Below are 22,979 nucleotides of genomic sequence, written 5' to 3' on the forward strand. Positions count from 1 at the left end.
CTAAAACTCTGTATCCAAAATATAATTGACTCCCTTACTTATGCAACTGTTCCCTAAAGTCAGGCATCTTCCCAGATCAACTAAAAACATCAAAAGTCATCCCTATTTTCAAAGCTGGTGACAAAGATGAAGTAATAAACTATCATCCCATTACATTAACATCCTGTTTCTCAAAAGTAATTTTTTCTATTATGTGTAGTAAGTTGTTAAAGTTTATAAACAAAAATAGTGTGCTATCTAATACTCAACATGTCTTTAGAAGTAAGAAATCAACGGAGACAGCAGTCTATGAATGCCTATCTACTGTATTAAAAACAACAGATGAAAAACAACAAACAACAGTTATATTTTTGGACCTAACCAAAGCCTTTGATATGGTAAACCACAAAACCCTATTGAAGAAGCTAGAGCACTATGGAATTAGGGGGGGTTGGCAAATGATTGGATTCGTTCATTTCTCAGCGACCGTAAATAAAAAGTATCCAACAAATGGGACCCCTACTTTTCTTGTTATATATCAATGATTTGGATATACATATTGATTCCCACAAAGTAATACTGTTTGCTGCTGACACAACAATACTGGTAAAAAGCAGCAAAAAATGAAGATATACAAGAAGAAGTAAACACAGTTACAAAACATCTAAGTAATTGGACAGCAGAAAATCAGTTGATAATAAACTACAACAAAACAGTAGCCTTAAATTTCCATAACCACCAAAACACCGCATTGATATATCCAGAAATAAAAATCAATCAACACCCTACTGCAAATGATGAGGCTACAAAATTTCTCAGCATCTGGATACAAAGAGACTTAAAATGGGACAAACACATAGAACAAATTAATGCCAAGCTGAGCACGGGCTGTTATCTTCTTAGGGTTCTCAAACGATGCATAAATGAACAGGCACTATTGTGTGCCTATTATGCGTACTTCAATGCCCATCCCAAGTGTGGACTCATATTCTGGGAAAATTCCCCAGCAGCTCAAGGGACTTTCAGAATACAAAAAAGAGCCATTAGGACTATGACAGGGTGTGGTGCTCGACAGTCCTGCAAACCAATATTTAAAGCACTGAATATACTACCTCTACCGTGTATGTTTATTGTTGACACACCAATGTACGTAAAAAAGTATATGATTGGAAATGATGATAATACTTTAAAAAACAAAGATATACATGATTATAATACTCGAATAAAATCTAACTTGCATGTACCCCCAGCCAGTACCAGTTTGTATCAGAAAGGTACATGCTATCTGGGTATTAAACTCTATAAGACTATCAAATAGTATAAAATACTCACAAAATATTAGTGCTTTTGAAAGATCTGTCAGAGAATATCTACAGTACCACTGTTTCTACTCAGTAAAGGAATACTTGGGCCAGATTAACTGTTCAGAACTAAAGCTACTGTAATTTGTAACATTGTATCATTGTAAGAACTACAACTATTGAAATTGGTAGCATGTTGAAAAATTATTATTTAAATATAAGTCCAATATCATCCTGTACACTGTACTACATATGACCAAAGGACTCAATAAATAAATAAACTGTACAAGTCTGATTGAAAATATTTTTGTAGATAATAATAGAGTCGAAAATATATTTGTAACAAAAATCTTAAATGGTCTCTCTGAGCATGATGGGGAGCTGTTGGAAATACACAATGTAAACCCTGCTAATAAGAGCAGTTCTATCAGTAGACCATACAGGTTAATCAACAGTGAGAATCTAGAAACTTTCAGTAGGCATTTGGAGCAGTTAAATTAGGAGGCAGTATATCAGGCTAAAAATGTAAATGATAAATTCAACCTTTTCCTAAATGAATTTGTTGCCCTTTTTGAAGCTGTATTTTATAAGGAAATTTCAAAAAGCACAAACCGGAATGATTGTAGGAGACAGTGGCTCACTAAGACAATAAAAACTTCATGTAGAAAAAATAGAATGCTTTATGTTTCTTTCAGAAATTCTGATAAACCTCAGAATAGAGAACACTACAGATTGTACTGTAACATCATAAAGAATGTTATTAAAAAATCAAGAGTATGTTTATCAAATCTCAAATTGACAGATCAAATAATGAAATAAAAACAATCTAGAGGGTTGTAAAAAGGGAGACAGGAAAAGTTTCAGGGGATACAGACAGTATCCAAGTGAGTCACAATGGAAGCATGGTAGATGAAGGGGAAATAGTTGCCAACATCTTCAACAATCATTTTCTGACAGCAGCGGATCAAATTGGATGTAAAGGGTCTATGGATGAAGCCATGAACCTTCTAAAAAAAGCAGTGTAGAGAAAAATTAGCCTGATGTATGAAACCTACATCACAGCAGATGAGATTGAGAAGGTGATATGCCAAATGAAAAACAAAAATTCCACTGGTGTGGACAATATATCTATCAAAGTACTGAAACATTGCCACAAATATATTCTTAAAGTTCTGTGTCACACATTTAATGACTCTCTAAATCAAGGTATACTGTCCTTAATAGACTAAAATTTGTAGTTGTTAAACCACTCTTCAAAAAGGGTAATACAGCAGAGGCTTCTAACTACTGCCCAATTTCATTGTTAACAGGTCTTTCAATAATCCTTGAGAAACTTATGTACAATAGAATCATGGCTCACCTTAATAAATGTAACATCGTTAATAAAAATCAGTTTGGATTCCAAAAGGGTGTTTCAACTGAACTAGCCATTTTCTCATTTGTCAACCAACTCCTTGAATCAATAAACAAGAAAGTGTCACCAGTTGGAATCTTTTGTGATCTGTTAAAAGCATTTGACTGTGTAGATCACAAGATTCCTACTAAGAAAGACTGAGCATTATGGCTTAAAAGATACAGTAGGGAAGTGGCTTGAGTCGTATCTAGATGACAGAAATCAGAAGGTAGTATTAAACAATTGTGCAAAGGTGCCTGCCAGCTCTGATTGAGGTACATTAAAATGTGGAGTGCCGCATGGCTCAGTGCTTGGTCCCTTACTTTTCTTAATCTTTGTAAATGGCCTCCCATGGTGTGTGACCCAAGAAGCACACTTCACCCTATTTGTAGATGACACAACCATTATGACTGACAAGGTACCCAACTGCAGTCTAGAGAACACTGCAACCACTATATTCCAAGAAGTTCTACATTGGTTCACTGCAAATGGTCTGTCCCTTTATGTTAATAAGACTCATTTCATTCAGTTAAAAAAAAAAAAATGTTGAAATAAAATGTGGAGACAAAGAAATAGTGAAAGTTGTATCTTCCAAATTTCTGCATTTACATGTTGATAACAAACTAAATTGGTCTGTCCACAGCACTGACCTATGTAAAAGACTGAATTCAGCAGCATTTGCCATTCGCTCAATTGCATCTGTTTGTGACATGGAAACAATCAAAACTGCATGTGCTGGTTATTTCCATTCACTTATGACATATGGGATCATAATCTGGGAAACTCAACCACAAGCAAATAAATTCTTTGTTGCACATAAGAGTGTTATCAGGATTGTGAGTAGAGTGCATCCTAGATCATCTTGCAGAAGTTTATTCAGACAGCTGGGGATCCTCACCACGCCTTGTCAATACATCTTGTCACTAATGTGCTTCGTGAACAAAAATTGTGCAATTTACAAAATGAATAGTGCCTACCATGATCACAATACAAGAAGAAAACAATCTTCACAATGATTTAAAAAATCTCAGCATGGCACAGAAAGGAGCTCATTATAAAAGTATAAAAGTGTTCAATAAACTTCCTATCCATATCAAATCAGTCATTGGGGATCTTATTAACTTCAAAACAGAGCTAAAACTTTATCTTTTGGATAATTCTTTCTATTACAGGAATTCTTTGATAATGTGTAATACTTCTTGAATTTGTGTTTAATTTCATGCATTTCTAATAGAACTGATTATATAGATTAGCATATCACTTGTTGGCAGAATATTTTTTACATGAATTACTTTAAATTTGTTCATGTAATCATCTATGTCATTCCTGTACTATTATTTATGCAATCATCTGTCATTTCTGTACTATTATCTGTGTTGTTATCTGAATTTTTGTGTGTAATGATTTGACATGTGGATATCCTTTTTCATGTATCTGCTTATCTATGTTAAATTGGTTGCCTCATAATCATCTACATGTGGCTATTACTGTAATAACCTGACACGTTCTACATCCTTGCGATACATTCATGTCAAGGATCCACGGAACTCGAAAATAAATAGGCTAAATAAAAAAATATGAAACTCGTGCACCTAAAATCCCACTTTCCTCATTACAAATTGTGTCAGATAAGAATGTGTACTCACCATCTGCAGATACATTTTGAGGCGAGAAATAATTTAAGAGGGGCATCACTCAATGAATTACTCTGCTCAGCACAACTAGTGCTAGTTAATTCACTAACACCAGTTTCACTTCTGGTGTTGGCACCTATATAATAAAATATTCCACGGCACCACTAGTGCTTGGTAGGCCTAATTCACTATTAACTCCTGTGTCACCTGATCCACTTCTAGTACTAACAGCTGCATGAGAACTACTTGCCACAGGACAACTAAAGCTTTGTAGTTCATTACCACCAGTTTCACTTCGGGTATTAGCAGCTGTATAATGAATACTTACCATAATGCCACCAGTGCTTGGTAGGCCTAATTCACTATTAACAACAGTTTTATCTGATTCACTTCTGATACAAGTGTGTCACAAGGAACACCTACCACATGTTTTGGAAACACATCCCTGTTTAAACTGCCTAATTTTATTCATAAAATCTTCTTCGAAAAAATGATCTTCACAAATAAAATAAGTAGCACAGTTCACATCAGGTGACTGTTTACAAACAGTTTTCCACTTCAGAAGCAACTATTGCGGTTGTTTTGGAAACCTGTAGAAATGCTTGTTGATAAGTTCCTCCGTTGAAACCACGTAATATCCAGATGAATAACCAGGGAATTTACAAGAGTATTTCAATGTCAGTTTGTTGTGTTGGAATATTCTGAAAAAACATAAAATTCTTCCTTAAATAAAACTACTACTGACTTATAAATGTTATTTAAATAAACAAACGGGGACCACACAGCTTAATTCACGATAGATGAGAATACCTTTCATTTAGCGGCTATGACGTTATTTACTGAAAATTAAATGTCTTACCTTAGGATTAATTGTGGACATTTTTTCAGCAGGAAATCTCCTCTCTTTCACGGTGAACATTATGAAATTTAAAATAAGAAACTGTTTATCATGAAGATCAGTAATATGTAAACATAAAACAAAGACGACTGTTGACTTCAGTACAGACTACAGAGCAAGACGACAGATCAACAACCGCCATTGGACAGCTCTCATTGGTCATTTCCAGCTTTCTTTGACCCCCTAGCGCTTCCAGTGGTCTGTAAAGGAAGTACGTGCTTGCCTCTTCTCCCACATAGCTGTCACCTGTCACCTCCCTCTTAAAGTCTTAAATAACCTTGCCTGTCACCGAGGGGGAGACCACGTGCGAAGTAACTGTACCAACTTAATATATGCGGGCCGTCTACAAAACTTGTTTTCTTATATTAATGGGCAATAATATTTGCTCAATATGACCCAACCATATACATATTATTTACTCAGTAATTACTGTTATCTGGTAATTGTAGAGGAAAGAACTCGCGGACATGCTGACTTCTCGAATACCAAAACACCTGTAGAGTGTAGACGTTGACATACTATTCGCCAGCCTGATTGGTACATCACCGAAATATTACGTTTACAGTAACTTACACGAGTCGGTGGACAGTAGCACAAAGCACAGTAGGTACGTAGTTTATTGTTATTTCAGCAGTAGTAAAAAAACAAAACAAAAAATCTGAATTTGTTCAGGTGCATTAAAGACATGGGAGAAGAAATTAGGTTCGTGGGTGTTGATTAAATGGGCGTCTTACGTAAGTTAAGAACAGGTGGCTGCATAACCAGGTTTGGCATAGGGTGTTTTACCAAATACGAATGCCGTGGTGAGTGTGTGTGTGTGTGTGTGTTTTAAAAAACAGTCAGCTGATGAATGCGTGCTATCAGGGAGGCTGTGATAAAGCACTTTGAAATTGTTTAGTAAACTTTAAACGAACCATCCAACGCATCAGTACGTCATTCGCATATGCCGACACGCAAAAGGAAACAAAACACATTTTTTTTGATCTACTGTACTTGCTTGTGTACGAGTGCCTTTTTGCTGTACAGCTGAAATAAATTGCAAAAATAAATAAAGTGTGTGCGTAAACAACATAAATGTCCTCGAGAAGTAGCGAAACAACTATTTTTGTAAACACAGTGGTTGTCGAATTTGTTACTCATTGTACGTTGCAAATTTGCATCCATTGACGCAGTGCGTTATAATTACAGCCAGCAGCAATTTTATGCTCATATTGTTAAATATATTACAAGAAATGCATAATACAATAATGCAGCAACTTTGTAGGCTAATTTGTACACTTCTTTTAAAAAAGACAAATGCCTGGCTCCTATCAGTAGAGTATTCGTCACATTTGCGCCGTTTGGTAATGAACATTTTAATTTTATATGCATCTGAAGTTTTCCTCCAAATGGCTGCAATGTACAGATACAAGTACATACAACCTCCAGCCCCAAGCTTTACTCCAGTCTGCAATAGAAGATGAAGCTTTGACAGTGCCAGCCACTCGTCCTGGTGAAATGTCAGAAAAGTCATCAAACAAATATTGGCTGAAGAACCCATGACAGAAGTGAGCAAGTAATATGTCAAAATTAAAAAAATCAGAAGCAGCGTGGTTCAAGTTCTAAACAATGAACTGCCACTAATAAAGCCGTATGTTTGATCACGATTTATGTCCTTTCAGTGAAAGGCGTGGAAGTAAGTGTCTGCAGCAAACTACCCATGACCTGTAGCTGTCTTTTTAGACAAGAGAACCCACCAGTATGCAGTGGAATCCTGCCTGTACCAAATATTTTGGCTAGATGTTTTTTATTTTGCTAACAAGAGAGCAGACCTCCGATTTCTCAACAATTATATAAATGTTATCTAATAAGACAAATGTTATGGCAGAGAGACAGGATCATCCATTTCTTTCTAAAAGAGCAGCCAGTCACATAAATCTGTAATCCTATTTTCTCTCTTCTTAGTCTTAACTTCTCTTATTAAGAATTCTGCTGATTATTTACTGTTTGAACATGCAGTCTTAAGATATGTGATACCAGTGTGTAAATAATAGTATTAATGTGATATTATGAGCAGCCAGACATGCATTCTTGTTACAGTTGGCTTGTTCTATCATAAATGAGTCGTGAAGAAGACTTATTTAACCAGCCTTCTCTGTTATCAGGTTTCTCAAAAATCCTAGAAATGCTTATGTATACCAGATTAGTTAACTATTTGGACAAACATAACATTCTCATACCCTCACAACATGTTTTCAGAAAGGGTAAATCTACAGAATCAGCAATTGCCAGTCTAACAGACTACACTTTACAGTCCTTAGATGAGAAAAAGGTTGTCTCTGTAATGTTTCTGGATCTTTCAAAGGCATTTGACACCATTGACCATGAAATGCTGATACAAAAATTAAGCAACTATGGCATTCAAGGGCAACCAGGTGAATGAATAAAATCAAACTTGTGCAACCGCAAGCAGTATGTATCATTAGGAAACTCATACCAGTCAGAAGCCAAACCCATCAAATATGGAGTGCCACAGGGTTTGGTAATGGGGCCATTGTTATTTAATGTGTTTGTTAATTATGTAGGTGTTGAGGAGGAAGAAAAGAAAATATTGTATGCTGATGACATGACAATACTAAATAGTGACCAAAATATGGAACAGCTTGAGAGAAGAGCATACATATCTGCAAATGTCACAGCTTAATGGCTGTTGGAAAATGAACTGGTTATAAATCTAAAAAAAGACTATGTATGCAGTGCTTAAAAACAAGGAAAAGGCTGTAGACATGGATTTAGAGGTTGATGGAACAAGGCTGGAAGAAGTAGAATCTGTTAGATTCTTAGGTATTCTTCTGGATAATGAACTGAAATGGGAAAAAAAAGAAATTAATAATGTCTGTAAGAAACTGAGCTCTGTCATATTCTTAATGATGCAGCTACACACAGTATTAAGACAAGAACCTTCTGTGTACAGTGTATCATGGACTTTTCAAACCATACTTACAGTATGGAGTGACTGTGTGGGGATACTCAAACAAACAAAAGACAAAACGAGTGTCCACATTACAATAAAAGCAATTAGGACCATTTTAAGAAGAAAAGCCTCTGAAACGTGCAGAAACTGTTTCAAGAATTTAGGTATCTTAACTTTTTGATCGTGTATGTATACGAAACAATAATGTACATCACAAAAGGTAGTGAGGACTGGATTACAAATGCTAGTGTGCACACCCACAATACAAGAAGGAAGAATGAAGTACGGAGCGTACCCCACCGACTGGCAATGCTAGAAAAAGGACCCCAGTACTCTGGTATCAGACTATTAAGAAGTCTGCCCAAAAACCTGCAAGATAGTGTACTTCACAATGGCTTTCCACAGAAACTTAAAGACTATCTCATTGAAAAAGAGTTCTACAGTGTTGCAGGATGCTTATGCCATTCAATTTGTGTATATTGTTATTCATTATCAGTGATGTAAAAATGTAAGCTAAAGGTGTAGAAAAATAAGTGATAATGAATGTTAATACTTCGACATGTCCTATATTACACGTACATATACTGTACACAATGTAATCTTACAGGATCAAATAAAATTCAATTCAATTCAGGTACACACAGCTCTACTTTCCTTTTTCATCATATAAAACTCTATTGAATTGCTCCTCAGCATTTTAATAACACTCCGTTACCGATGTTAGCTTTCAAGAATAAAAGGGAAGCTGTGAAGGTTTAGCACCTTCTGACAGCACTAGAACATGCAGTGTTGGCATTTGTAGGGACTTGGAGTGTCGCCTTCCACTGCAGGTCTGGCTTGGAGAGATGGCTCTCTTCCCACTCCCAAACAATCTAACTGTTAGGCACTCTCTAAAAAGCTGTTGATGTGAAAGGTAGCAATCAGATAATGAAATACTGCTGCCTGTATAGTGCTTCTTTATTAGAGAGCAAAATGACATGATGAAGATTAATGGAGTTGCAATGAGCACAGACTCAAAATTTCATTGCAAACTTGGACAGTATAATTATCTTTTATTGTCCCATTCTCATCACCACAGAAGACATGAGTGTAAATTTTAGTTCTGGTATTACTGCATTAAAATGAGAATTGAAAAACATTAAATGATTCAAGATTTGTTCAAAGTAGTATTGTAGCCGTTATTTTGGTTTTCCTAGTCTTTTTAGATTAGATTAATACTAGTTCCATGGATCATGAATACGATATTTCATAATGATGTGGAACGAGTCAAATTTTCCAATACATGACATAATTAAGTTAATTTAACAACATACTTAAGTTAATATAACAACTTTTTCGTTTTTTTCGTTTTTTTATTTTTTTAATATATTTTTTTAAATTTATATCTAAAAATTCCTCTATGGAGTAGGAGGAGTTGTCATTCAGAAATTCTTTTAATTTCTTCTTAAATACTTGTTGGTTATCTGTCAGACTTTTGATACTATTTGGTAAGTGACCAAAGACTTTAGTGGCAGTATAATTCACACCTTTCTGTGCCAAAGTTAGATTTAATCTTGAATAGTGAAGATCATCCTTTCTCCTAGTATTGTAGTTATGCACACTGCTATTACTTTTGAATTGGGTTTGCTTGTTAATAACAAATTTCATAAGAGAGTATATATACTGAGAAGCTACTGTGAATATCCCTAGATCCTTAAACAAATGTCTGCAGGATGATCTTGGGTGGACTCCAGCTGTTATTCTGATTACACGCTTTTGTGCAATAAATACTTTATTCCTCAGTGATGAATTACCCCAAAATATGATGCCATATGAAAGCAACGAGTGAAAATAGGCGTAGTAAGGTAATTTACTAAGATGTTTATCACCAAAATTTGTCAATAAGCTAAGCACACTTCATACACTCGCAAAATAGAATTGACTGTAGAGGCATTTTTACGAATATTCCTCTGTCAGTTTCCCAGTGACTACAAAGTTATGCAGACAGTGTCTTTGAACTGCTGAAATAATTCATCTGTTTAAATGTACAATGTATGTGTTACCTTGTTCTTAATGGAAACCTATTAAAGAGTAGTTTTGTAGGTCGTACCAAGAACTGATGATATACTGGTCCTTCAGTATTTTTGTGGAAGAATTTAGACACAAGCAATTTGTGAGAATTTTAAATGTTAGTTGAGGACAGAACACACAGACACTTATAGAGGTTCAACTCCTATAAGATGCCATTCCTGTCAAAGGTAGCAAGATTTAAGACAGAAATGCCTCAGTATTAATGGCAGATTAATGATAGTTTTATGCAACATACTTCATGTTTTATATTTCAAAACTAATTTAAGGTGATGGATGAAATGCATTTCTCAACATTCAGTGTTTTTATTAAATCCAGCTACTTGATCTCATTTAAATGTATCATATTGATTGAGGAAAATGACCCATTATGTCTTGTGATCTTGCTGAAATTTCAGAATTATTTATGTCTTTCTGTAATGGAAGGTGGACTGAAATGAATGTTTGTGACAGATTGAAATAGAAAATGTGGTTGAATTACTAATCACAATCTTTGTATTCCACACACGTTTCTTACGTATTAATCAATTTTGTGTTGTTCTCCAGAAGTATATAGATGCATGCTACACAGTAGGCCGTTAAAAAGCATGCATTGTAGAGTAGTGCTGCAAAGTGATGTAGAAAGATCAAAATGCAGAATAAGGAAAAGGGACAGTGAGGAAGAGAGGTAGCAGAAAAGTGAAGGCACAGATACCAATGATATTCAGGATGGGTGCAAGAGCTAATACTAATAGGAAATTACGTCATATTTGAAAGCTGAAAAAAGGTAATGAATAACAGTTAAAATGGAAAGAGATGCTCAGTGTAGGACTAAAAGAAATGAAATGGAGAAACAGTTGTATGATATAAGGGAGTAGTAAATAAGAATAGATTGAAAATTGTAAAGATAAAAATGTAACCTGATAACAAATAATTCATAAAACTGCGTACTCACTAAGCTCATTATATATCATAAACATAACACAACAGTCTTACCGACCGCATGAAAATTCTTACTATAGTGCCGTAAAACTTTGGTCACATTGGACTTTGATTTACAAGAAGCAGGTCTCAGGTCCCTGTCTGACTATACAGATTTAAGTTTTCCATGTGCCTTAGGTCACTTAGGCAAACAGTGAAGGGTCCCTTTGAGAAAGACATAGCAAATTTCTTTTTGTATACTTGTTGTATCTGAGCTTGTGCTTAGTGTCTAATGAGCTTATGGGCAATGGACCATTCACAAGATCACAGCCAGTTTCCATCACTGTATGAGGTGTGCTCAAAAAGTATCGAACCTTTGTTTGATGGAAGTACATTTATTGATGAGGAGGCGCAGAGTGGGTTTGTCCATTATTACGATAGAATGTCCATGGTGAGCCTTACGAACTTTATATTTTGAACTAAATTTGTATATTTTTCTTTTAGTTGTCACGATATCTCTATTCTTCTTTTGTTGTTGTTCCTAAATAGAATAGTTTTAGTTTACTCTTTATTGAGAATTAGCTTGTTGGTTCCAAACCACTGAGTCATACATACAAGTATCATCTTGCTTCTTTTTGTGATGGTGTGTGAAATTATGGTTATGCTAGTGGTCTCGTCCTCAAAAAGAATCATCTTATTTTCAGTATTAAGACAAATCATTTATATAGATCAAAAACAAAATGAGTCCTAATATATTACCTTATGATACATTATGACTTGGTGATGCTGAGTAACTGTTTAAGGGGACCAAACAGCAAAGGTCTTCAGTCTCCTATTTGTCCCCCAGGACAGAAACAGTATACCAAACTTGTCTATGTATAGATAAATTCTGTGTGTGTAATGTCACCATTTGGCTCAGTTTATTTTATTCTAATTAGGATGTAATAATTGCTTTACTGACCATGTGTGGCAATCAGATCCATAAATTACGGGAGACAGTTGTGTGCCGTAGATGCTCAGCTATATGATGGGTGATCACTGTCTTTCTTCTGTGAGAGTTTGCAATCTGCCACATGAATTAGCTTAAATGATAGGAAACAGATGTTAACAGCAAATGATCATAGAGGAAAACTAGTAATTTTAATGTTAACAGCCTTTGAGGTGACAATCGCACAGGATACTGCTTCAACACGGAGCATTTAAATATGCAGGAATGTCTGGTAGTAACATGCCTGTATTCACACACATGTAATTGCTTTAAAAAGCACAGCACTTTTCATCGTAATTAACACAATAAACTTTTAATGAGTAACCTGGTAAGCAATGAAGATACTTATCACTTTGGTGGTAAAATATTGAACACTAATATTATAAAAGTATTTCAGACAAGGTATGAAAAAGTTTGTCACTTAGCAATATTTAATCAGAAATTATATAATGAGTCTCAATTACTTTAATTAACACAGGCTCAGATTTCTTCACGCGCCACTGGTTTCTATTGGCAAAGTACACAAACCACCTCCGTTTTCTGAAGAAAATAAGTAAATAAGTTGAAGTTTTACTTTATCTTGCGTTGCCTTTTTGTTAACAGTAATAGCGACACATGGCATCTGTTACAAAATTTGGCCAGTTTATAATTTATGTATGAAATGTCAGTGTAAGTCGGTGAATGACTTCGTATTCAGATAAAAATAAACACTTATCACTGTAAAAAAATCTTTCTTTAAATGATTGAAACAGTAAGGATGTTGCATCATAATTACATAAATAAATACTTGTTTTGTAAAACTTGCATTTCCAGTTATGTCATGGCTTTGACACATTTTGCTAGTATGACTTCCCTACACAGAGTTCACTTTATATTGTAGCACAGTCAAATTAAGACTGTTAGATGTTGTAGCACAGACCAAGCAAAATTGTTGTATCATGTGATGACTAGCTATGCCCAATCCTCTTTAACAAATGCTACTGAAATGTGAAGTGACAGCTTACGGTTTGTGGCTCTGAATGCTGCAGGATGTTCAGTCGTACGCATAGCGAGCAGTATGTCTCTTGTAACTTGCGGAGCCCCACGATCCACAGTGCAACTGCCTTTTGTACCCCACAGTAAATCAGCGTAAACCTCTTCTTCTGTAACACATAATAAAGCTGCATTTTTTAAAATAAAATAGTAGCATTGTTCAGCAGTCGTCTGAGGCTAATTTTACCAGTGCTCAATTTCCACCACGCAGACACCATACATATACTCTGTGCTCACACTACTACTGACTACTTAAACAATCTTTGTTCGAGAGCTATCTCTTCTCAAAAAGGGTGGGATACCACCACTCGTATTAATATGTGGGAATTCCGTTAACATTTATTACTTATTTGTAAAGCCATGACTGTTTATAATACACAATACGTAATTTTGCAGTTGTTTTAAGCCTCCAAGTTTTTAACAAAATAAGCAGCATATAATATTTTAATTATTTCTTAACATAAGTAAATGTGTAACTTAGATTGTTTGTCATTTTCGCCACGAGGTGGCAACACGTAATTGTGATTCGTAACACGCCTGTTTTTACAACCAGATTGCATTGTTGCAACATCCAAATGGCGTGATCATCTACATTAGGCATCTCTCATACATTATGACACTGTGCCACACCCAGAATGCATTAGGCACGTCTCATACGGTGTCTCATTTCCAGCAGACCAGTGCTTAAGCGGTGCAAACTGTTACTTTTCAAAGTTATGATGTATAAAGGTGAACAATTTACCTGATCAAAGTTTAGTAATTATGTTAATAAAGATATTGTTTAGTGTTGTAGTGATACCTGTATCATTCGTTACACGTACAAGTGTGAAAAAGTGTTCTTAATGTTTGTGTAGGTAGCGTGTATTTGAGGCAGAATGTGGGAACCGGCTCAGTATCACCTAACGGGTTGAGTGAAACTGTCTAAATACCACAACCGGGCTGGCTGACGCACTGGCCCCGTGTCATTGATCCACCAGGTGGATTCGATCTGCGGTCAGCATACTTCGCTGTCCTTGTTCTGGAAGCACTTGCAGCTACCAGGGTTGGTACACTGTGACTTATTTGTTGAAATTCTGATAAATATTTCTTATGTTTCAGTTGTTTCTATCACTTGTTTTCTGTGTTGCACATGTGATTTAATGATACTATGAGCTGTTCCTCTAATCCTGTAGTGAGCAAATTTCCTTATAAAACTGTTTATATAACTACTAACAAGAATCCTTATAAAACTGCTTATATAACTGCTAAAAAGAACTGTTTCCTAAAATTTGTAATGATAGATAAAATGTAAATAAAATGGAACCAGCTAAAATTTCCAGTAGTACACGAATTTACTACGACTGTATACTTGTAACTTCCTAGCAGATTAAAACTGTGCCAGTCCGAGACTTGAACTCGGGACCTTTGCCTTTCGCGGGCAAGTGCTCTACCGTTTGAGCTACCAAAGCACGACTCACGCCCCAGCCTCACAGCTTTACTTCTGCTAGTATATCGTCTCCTACCTTCCAAACTTTACAGAAGCTCTCCTGCGAACCTTGCTGCAGAACTAGCACTCCTTGAAGAAAGACAAAGGTCCCCGAGTTTGAGTCTCGGTCCGGCACACAGTTTTAATCTGCCAGGAAGTTTCATATCAGTGCACACTCTGCTGCAGAGTGAAAATCTCATTCTGGAAACATCCCCCAGGCTGTGGCTAGGCCATGTCTCCGCAATATTCTTTCTTCCGGGAGTGCTAGTTTTGCAAGGTTCGCAGAAGAGCTTCTGTGAAGTTTGGAAGGTAGGATATGATATACTGGCAGAAGTAAAGATGTGAGGATGGGGCGTGAGTCGTGCTTGGGTAGCTCAGATGGTAGAGCACTTGCCCACGAAAGGCAAAGGTCCCGAGTTCAAGTCTCAGTGTGGCACACTGTTTTAATCTGCCAGGAAGTTTCGTATCAGAGCACACTCCGCTGCAGAGTGAAAAATCTCATACTGTTTATTTGTGCTTGACATCAGTTAATAAATTTAGAAACTTTGTGTAAAGCTCTGCAAGCAAAGAAGAAATTACTGTGAAACTGACCATGAGATTAATAATGATGAGCAGTTAATTAATGAAACTGTACACACAATGAAGAAACATACCCATCAGAAATTTATTTCTGAAGCTCAGGAGATGGAAAGAATATTAGGGTCAGTTCTGCAGTTACATTTTGTATCAACTTTGCTGCTACTTTGATAAGGTTCACAAAACCAACACACAAAGCCTTTTTGTAGAAGGTAGCAATGGGCACTAGATCTGGAGGATAGTGTAAGTTCTAGAGGCCCGGAATACAGTTAAAATGTAAATAAGTTACACACAACTGCAACCAGTCACTTTTTTTCAATAATAATGCTTTATTACATGAACCGGTTTTCGAACCCTTTCAGGTTCATCTTCAGATGATTTCGGGAGGATCCGGGAAGTTACATAATTACTGGTAGTAGCATAATGCTGGGTGGTGGTTCTATGGCAGAAAGATGGGTCACACTTTAATGTATCGCCATGACTGTTCCTTATCTGTCGATATGGATGTAAATTTAGTTTTTACTTACTGCGACAGTATAGGCGTTTTTTTTTCGTATCTGTCTGCCTCCATTTTGATGTCCAGAACACTTTCACACGAACTATATTAGTTCACACTTTAACAGTGACACTTTACCAGCAAAGTGGGGTGGGGGTCACATGGGAGGTAACACGTGTGGATGTGGGACGTGGGACGTCCAGGATGTACCTTTGTGCCATCAGAGTTTTCTCAGTCACTACCAGTCGTGAGCTGAAGCTGTACTCGACGGGTCCCCAAACCGCGACACGGGGAGTAATGCTGTTGTGCCTCTCCGAAGCACTGTAAGAAATGGACCCCTCCCCAGGTCACAGTCATGTTTGCCAACAATGGTGGTTTGGGATAGTGTGGAACTATGATTCATCAGCAGTCCGTGCTTCCTGCTCACAGCATCACTCCAAATGTGACCATCTGTGTTGTAGTGTTAATTGCAGCCTACATGTGGAACAGTAGTTCTCTAGGCTGGGTGCTGTTAGTCTCCAACCGATGCTGTGTGATGTCACAGAATGTTGCAGGGAGTTGATTACCTGTTCTCAGACGGCAGACACAGGTGTGACGGGGTTCGATGTACTTGGTGCACAGCACAGTAATATTCCCTTGTGGTCATTAAATATAGTTAACTAGAACCGTGGTGACAAGTATGTCTGCCCCCACATTTCCATTGAGTCCGACACCAGGCCACCATCGCATTGGAATGCCTCACAAATCTGCATATTACACGATTTGCCTCCCATCCAGATGGAGACTCACAATAAGGCCCCTTCCGAACTGTGTGAGGTGCTGTTAATGCTGTCTCCCATGTGTACATGGCATCTAGTAGTAGTAGTAGCAGCAGTAGTAGCTTTATTCATCCACAGATCTCTTTTTACAAGGATATAGGACATGTCAAAATATTTACAAGTTTAGATTAATTTTAAATAAGCTAATCCGTATACACATATATTTACAGATCTCTACTTAGAGACAATCATTAGATTTTCTCCTGGTATAGAATACTTTTTTTTTTTTTTTTTTTTTTTTTTACAAATAACTTATTAAGTAATGTAATGCCACACTGTTCACTCATATCTCACTATCAGTCACTGTTCACACTATATACACATTGTTTCTTAACACTTCACACATGCACACACACACTGGTGATCTCTGGGCCATTTTCTGTACCACAACTTCCCATTTGCTGAGTCAGCATCCCTCCATAATGAGTGAGATGTTGAGCTCAGAAAGAGAAAGAGGAAGAGGTGTTAGTATTGTGTTAAGCATAGCTTGTGGGTAAGTATTTCTACAAAGGAAAAAAAAAGAAGGGAAAAAACATAAAGTGAAGGTGTTATGTGGAATGTTGGATGTTTTATAATCATTATTAATATTATTATTTATTTGTATAACATTTTTTAATCAAACCCCTACTCCGTTTTATCTAAGAAATCCTTCAATGTATAAAATGTATTGCATAAGCGGTACTTTTAGCTGTCTTTTTAAATAAGTGTATTTTTGCAATTTCTTTAATCTCTTTTGGTAAGTTATTGTACAGTTTTGTTCCTTGGTAGAAAATGCTGTTTTGAGTTTTATGTTTATTTTTTCGTGGTAAATAGGTATTGAATAGGATTGGGGAGAAGAGAAGTTTGTGGCACAACTTGACTAGAAGAAGGGATCGGTTGGTAGGACATGTTTTGAGGCATCAAGGGATCACAAATTTAGCATTGGAGGGCAGGGTGGAGGGTAAAAATCGTAGAGGGAGACCAAGAGATGAATACACTAAGCAGATTCAGAAGGATGTAGGTTGCAGTAGGTACTGGGAGATGAAGAAGCTTGCACAGGATAGAGTAGCATGGAGAGCTGCATCAAACCAGTCTCAGGACTGAAGACCACAACAACAACAACACAACAAATGTAAGTTGAGTGTAACTCTTGTTCCATGGTCACGGACAGAGCTGTTTGTGCAGTAATTACCTATGTTATTTTTTATGCGTACAACTGACTGGTAAATGTATTCGCATGGAACAGTTAAAATCCCCAGTGTTTTGAACAGATCTTTACAATGAGCTCAACTAGTATTTTTGGTTATTATTCTTATGGCTCTTTTCTGGAGTTTGAAAATTGTGTTCATACTTTGTGTGTTTGTTCCCCAAAAAAGAATGCCATAGCTAAGAATTGAGTGTACATATGAGTAATATGTAACTAAAAGACACTGCATGTTACTAATGACATTCTGTTTGCAAGCACCTTTGTGTGTTCACCCGACTTCAACTGAGAATCAATATTCATTCCTAGAAATTTTGCATTTGTTACACAGTCTATAGAGGTGCCATCTACATTTAATTTAACATTGTCATTTCCCCCCCTCAAACTGAAATTCATGGCATTAGTTTTCTTTATGTTCAATGTCACTCTATTGCTCATTGACCAATCGTAAACTTCCTTGAGAGTTACATTTGCTTTCTTGGCAAGGAGTTCTCTTGTTTTCTCAGTGACTATAATATTGCTGTCATCAGCGAAGAGAATTTTTTCACCACGAGTAACACTACTCGGAAAGTCATTGATGTATATCAGGAACAGTATTGGTCCTAATATGCTACCTTGTGGAACCCCTATGTTGGTGTATTTTGATTCTGATAATCGTTTTACTAAACGATTAGATCTATTTGTAGTATGTGTTATCTCTACTCTTTGTACCTTATTTGTTAGGTATGACTGAAACCACTCGTTAGCTACCCATCTTATTCCTAATGCTTCTAATTTATTTAATAGAATCTTGTGGTTGACTGTATCAGACACCTGAGAAAGATCCAAATATGTGCCTGTGGCACTCTCATCTTTATCTCCATATACTTCGCATTGATTAATCAACATATGAATCTGTTGACACCCCTTTTATACCCTACCTTTCCGGGTAACAACATTAAACATGAACAATACGAATACACTCTAATGGTCAATCTACCAGTCGCAGAGAATTGTAAGTGTAATCATTTACATGTCCATCCATGGTGTATTCTTGTATGAAATTACAGTGAATCTGATCGGGTCTTCTGGGTGCTTCATATTTTATGTTGGACAGTGTAGTTAGAAAGGAATGGCTCACATATTATACTGCTCCTTTTTTCTACCCTTCTGCTATATAATTTAACAACATGCAATGTTATTAGACATTCTTCTGACTGGCTTGTCTTTTCTTTGATTGTTCCCTACATATCGATATATTTCTTTCTCATTTTGTTTCTGAGCTCATACAAAAGGAATTCCTGTTATTACTCCTATCCCCAAGAAACATAGTTACAGAAAAAGTCCATATCCGTAACTAAATGCTGCTCACCATTTAAAGGACACATTAAATTATAGACACAGTGAAAAGACTGCTAAACTTTTGCTTTTGGGGAAAAAAAGTCCTTTAGGAGCATAAACACACACACACACACACACACACACACACACACACACACACACACACACACACACACACACACACAAAGAACAATGTGACAGTAGGTGTGTGTGTGTGTGTGTGTGTGTGTGTGTGTTTGTCCTTTTATTTTTATTTTTTTTAAAGAAGAAGATGGAGGACTTTTTTGCCCAAAAGCTTGAAGTTAGCAATCTTTTCATTATATCTGCCTGTGACTTAACATTTCCTCTGTGTGGTTCTAACATTTCCTCTGTGTGGTTCGTAGCAATCTATCTTTTTCATATTGTTGTTATTTCATCCTGGACTTTCTGTTGTTTCATATCCATGTCTGAGCAATGCCTTAGCTCCTCAAAGCATTTCTTACTTTAACATCTGTAAGTCAACAGTCTACTTACAACAAAATCAATTATAATAATTTCAACATGAGTAGTCAGTTTAAAAGAAATAAATATAAACACAAAAATATTTATATATGCTGCAGCGAATGTCATTACTAATGGTGAATTATTTTAAAGGGGGGGGGGGGGGTTAATATGTAACTTGAATGGTGTTTATAATTCTGCTAATTTTTTTTTTAAATTAGTAATATTTTTACAAATCATTTCATCTGTAAAGGTACACTGATTTTTTGTTGCTTTTATTGTGTTACTATTTCTTTCAGGTTGAGCCATGGAAGATATAGACGAGAAAGAATCTTCTGCCCCTTCCGAGTTATCCTCAGATGGTGAAGATAGTGTTTCGTCGGACACTTCTTTGAGTGTTGGTGAACGTGATATCTACACTGATGATGATAGTAATGATGATGGTGATGATGATGATGACTTGAAAGAGGTGGAAGCTGCTGCTGAAGTAACAGCGGAAGAACAAGATAAAGCAGATGAGGTGAAGTTTTATATTTTGGTAGTGGTGTCTGTAAGAGAAATATTAATTTGTTTGCTATCTTCATTAAAGTCCAGCATTTGCAATGTCAAGTAAAAGTATTTTTCATTGGGGACATGTTGAAAATGTGTGCCCCGACCGGTACTCGAACCCAGGATCTCCTGCATTACGTGGCAGACGCTCTATCCATCTGAGTCACCGAGGGCACAGAGGATAGTGCGACTGCAGGGACTTATCCTTTGCACGCTCCCCGTGAGACCCACATTCCCAACACGTCCACACCACTACATTTGTAGTGCGAACGCACACGCTATGCCCGAACTCGTACGGGACTTGGTAGATTAATCTGCCACGAGTAATGAGAATGATGGGCAAACATTTATTAGGCGCACTACGAATGTAGTGGTGTGGACATGTTGGGAATGTGGATCTCACGGGGAGTGTGCAAGGGATAAGCCCTGCAGGCGCACTATCTTCTGTGCCCTCGGTGGCTCAGATGGATAGAGCATCTGCCATGTAAGCAGGAGATCCCGGGTTCGAGTCCCGGTCGGGGCCCACATTTTCAACATTTCCTCAATGAAATACATCAATGCCTGTTTGCAGCTAGGGTGTCCATCTAATTATCATTTCATTTCTACCAAAGCTGCATGGTCATAAGCGGTAACTGTTCTTTCGGGAACAGATTCTACCGTCATATATAGTTAAAAGTATTTTTTATTATTATGTTTAGGGGAACCAAGTTTTAATAGATGATTTGTGACTTAGTATTATCTGGTGTCAAAAATATGATTTTATTGTTTTTCTTTTTTTGTGTCTTGAAAAGTTGCTTTCTGTGCCATTTAAAAGGCAAAAGATGGAGTCATAAACATAATTGAAAAACTACTTTAAAACAAATACAAAACAGTAACCAAAATGGATTCAGTGTGTTTGAAAGCTCATATCTGTGCCCATCTGTAAAATCAAAATCTGCTGTCAGATAAGACTGAGTGCCCCGCTGATCTGCCCCATGCGTTGTAACATGTTAGGATCCTTCCTGGTGTGCTTTCCACAAGGTACCGTAGTCAAGATGTCGGTGCTCAAGCTTAGCCCACCACTCTTTGAAAATCACCCTCCTGAGGTTATCTGATATGTAAGAAGGGTTCATGCAACTATGCATTGCAATGTTGAATTGATCACAAGCACAGTTAATTTGGTTCATGTCAGCAGATACTGCAGGCCATTACATTCACTTGATTTTTACCTCCTGGAACATGGTTGAGAGGTGACTGACATCTGTTCAAGATAACATCCCACAACATGAGTTACTCAAACCCCTGCTGAACCCATGCGACTGGATGTTAGAGAATGTTTTGGTATCTATCTGCTCGTACATTCTTATACATTGATCATCAGGGGTCACACGCTGCACTCATCAGCGAAGAGGAACCGATGCCATCGATCCAGGTTCCATCCCACATGTGCCGTAGCCCATCTTCTTCCCACACCACAGCGTTACAGGGTTAACGTGTTCGACACTTAAACACCAAATTGATTCTGTGTTTACCATCTGTGTTGACACAAACCTTCCATTTGCTCATATGTACCGTGTGGTTATAATTAAACTGATGGTGTTCTGAGTGCTGCAGTGTGGGAAGTATATATGTCACGGCACTGAAACATTATAGATACACTCTAAGGGAAATAAAATTGTGCACCATTAAGAATTATTCAAATGGGATGGAGATTGGTAGTGCTGATGCATGTGTACCGACGAACAAATGATTACATTTTCAGAAAAAACTTGAGGATTTTTTCAAGAGAAAGAGTCAGTAACATGGTCCATATCTGGACCTTATGCAAGCAGTTATTCAGCTTTGCATTGATTGACAGAGTTGTTGTATGTCCTCCTGAGGAGGGATATCGTGCCAAATTCTGTCCAATTGTTGCACTGAATTGTCAAAATCCTGAGCTGGTTCTAGAACTACACCCATAATGCTCCAAACATTCTCAACTGGGGAGAGATCTGGTGACCTTGTCAGCCAAGATAGGGTCTGGCAACCACAAAGACTAGCAGTAGAAACTCTCACCATGTGCGGCTGGGCATTATCTTTCTACGAGGGTCACTCTAAAAGAAATGCACACCATTTTTGTAAAAATACAGTTTTCATTCTGCATGTGTGAAAGTTTTACAGTGTGTAGATACATCCTTCCCGCTTGTTTTCAAAATTAGGTCAACCTGTTCCCACGAGTGGCACCATCACAGCACATCTTCAAGATGTCTGCTACACTTGACGTTCGTTGGAAGCAACTTGCTGTCGTAGAATTCCTGTGCTGTGAAAATGAGACAGTGGGAAACGTCCACAAGAGGTTGAAAAAGGTGTATGGAGATGCTGCTGTCGATCGCAGTACAGTTAGTCGGTGGGCGAGCAGGTTACGTGACGAAAGCGGGCACGGCAATATTGAGGATTGTCCTCGCAGCGGCAGGCCTCGTACTGCACACACTCCAGACAGCGTGCAAAGGGTTAACGAATTGGTGACTGCTGACAGACGCATCACAGTGAACGAATTGTCACGCTACGTTGGGATAGGGAAAGGAAGTGTTTGCAGAATACTGAAAGTGTTGGCATTAAAAAAGGTTTGTGCCAGGTGGGTTCCCAGGATGTTGGCAGTGGCTCACAGAGAAACGAGAAAAACAGTATGCAGTGAACTTTTGGAAGAGTACGAGAATGGTGGAGATGAATTTCTTGGAAGAATTGTGACAGGTCATGAAACATGGCTCCATCATTTTTCACCATAGATGAAGAGGCAATCGATGGAGTGCCATCGTGCAAATTCAACCCAGAAAAAAGAAATTCAAAACCACACCTTCTGCTGGAAAAGTTACGTCTACGGTGTTTTTCGATTCCGAAGGCCTCTTGCTTGTGGACATCGTGCCAAGTGGAACCACCATTAATCGTGATGCATATGCGACGACACTGAAGAAACTTCGAGCTCAACTGA

The 22,979-nt window shown here is 37.3% G+C and overlaps 1 protein-coding gene, 1 long non-coding RNA gene and 1 other non-coding gene across 8 annotated transcripts in view; 2 read left to right on the plus strand and 1 right to left on the minus strand.

The window, feature by feature from the left end:
* Positions 1 to 3,530: 3,530 nt before the first annotated feature.
* LOC124720424 lies at positions 3,531 to 5,425 on the minus strand. Its single transcript, XR_007006155.1, has 2 exons — positions 5,167 to 5,425; positions 3,531 to 5,008 (listed from the first exon to the last, which is right to left on the minus strand). It is a non-coding gene; the product is annotated as an uncharacterized LOC124720424 (long non-coding RNA).
* A 266-nt stretch (positions 5,426 to 5,691) lies between these two features.
* Positions 5,692 to 22,979, plus strand: part of LOC124719938 (probable ATP-dependent RNA helicase DDX60) — a 113,182-nt gene continuing 95,894 nt past the window's right edge. For 4 of the 6 annotated variants that reach the window (XR_007006024.1, XM_047245132.1, XM_047245135.1 and 1 more), the window contains exons 1-3: positions 5,692 to 5,812; positions 14,000 to 14,187; positions 19,783 to 20,003. Coding sequence is in view for 5 of the 6 variants with exons in the window: in XM_047245132.1 (XP_047101088.1) it covers positions 19,791 to 20,003 (213 nt within the window). In the remaining variant the exon portion in view is untranslated. Of the gene's footprint in view, positions 5,813 to 5,910; positions 6,009 to 13,999; positions 14,188 to 19,782; positions 20,004 to 22,979 lie in introns of those variants that run through there. The other 2 variants (XM_047245134.1, XM_047245133.1) reach the window with 2 other exon arrangements.
* Positions 20,481 to 20,555, plus strand: Trnat-ugu. Its single transcript has one exon. It is a non-coding gene; the product is annotated as a tRNA-Thr (tRNA).

Source organism: Schistocerca piceifrons, chromosome 11, assembly GCF_021461385.2.
Source record: "Schistocerca piceifrons isolate TAMUIC-IGC-003096 chromosome 11, iqSchPice1.1, whole genome shotgun sequence".
Classification (NCBI taxonomy): domain Eukaryota; kingdom Metazoa; phylum Arthropoda; class Insecta; order Orthoptera; family Acrididae; genus Schistocerca; species Schistocerca piceifrons.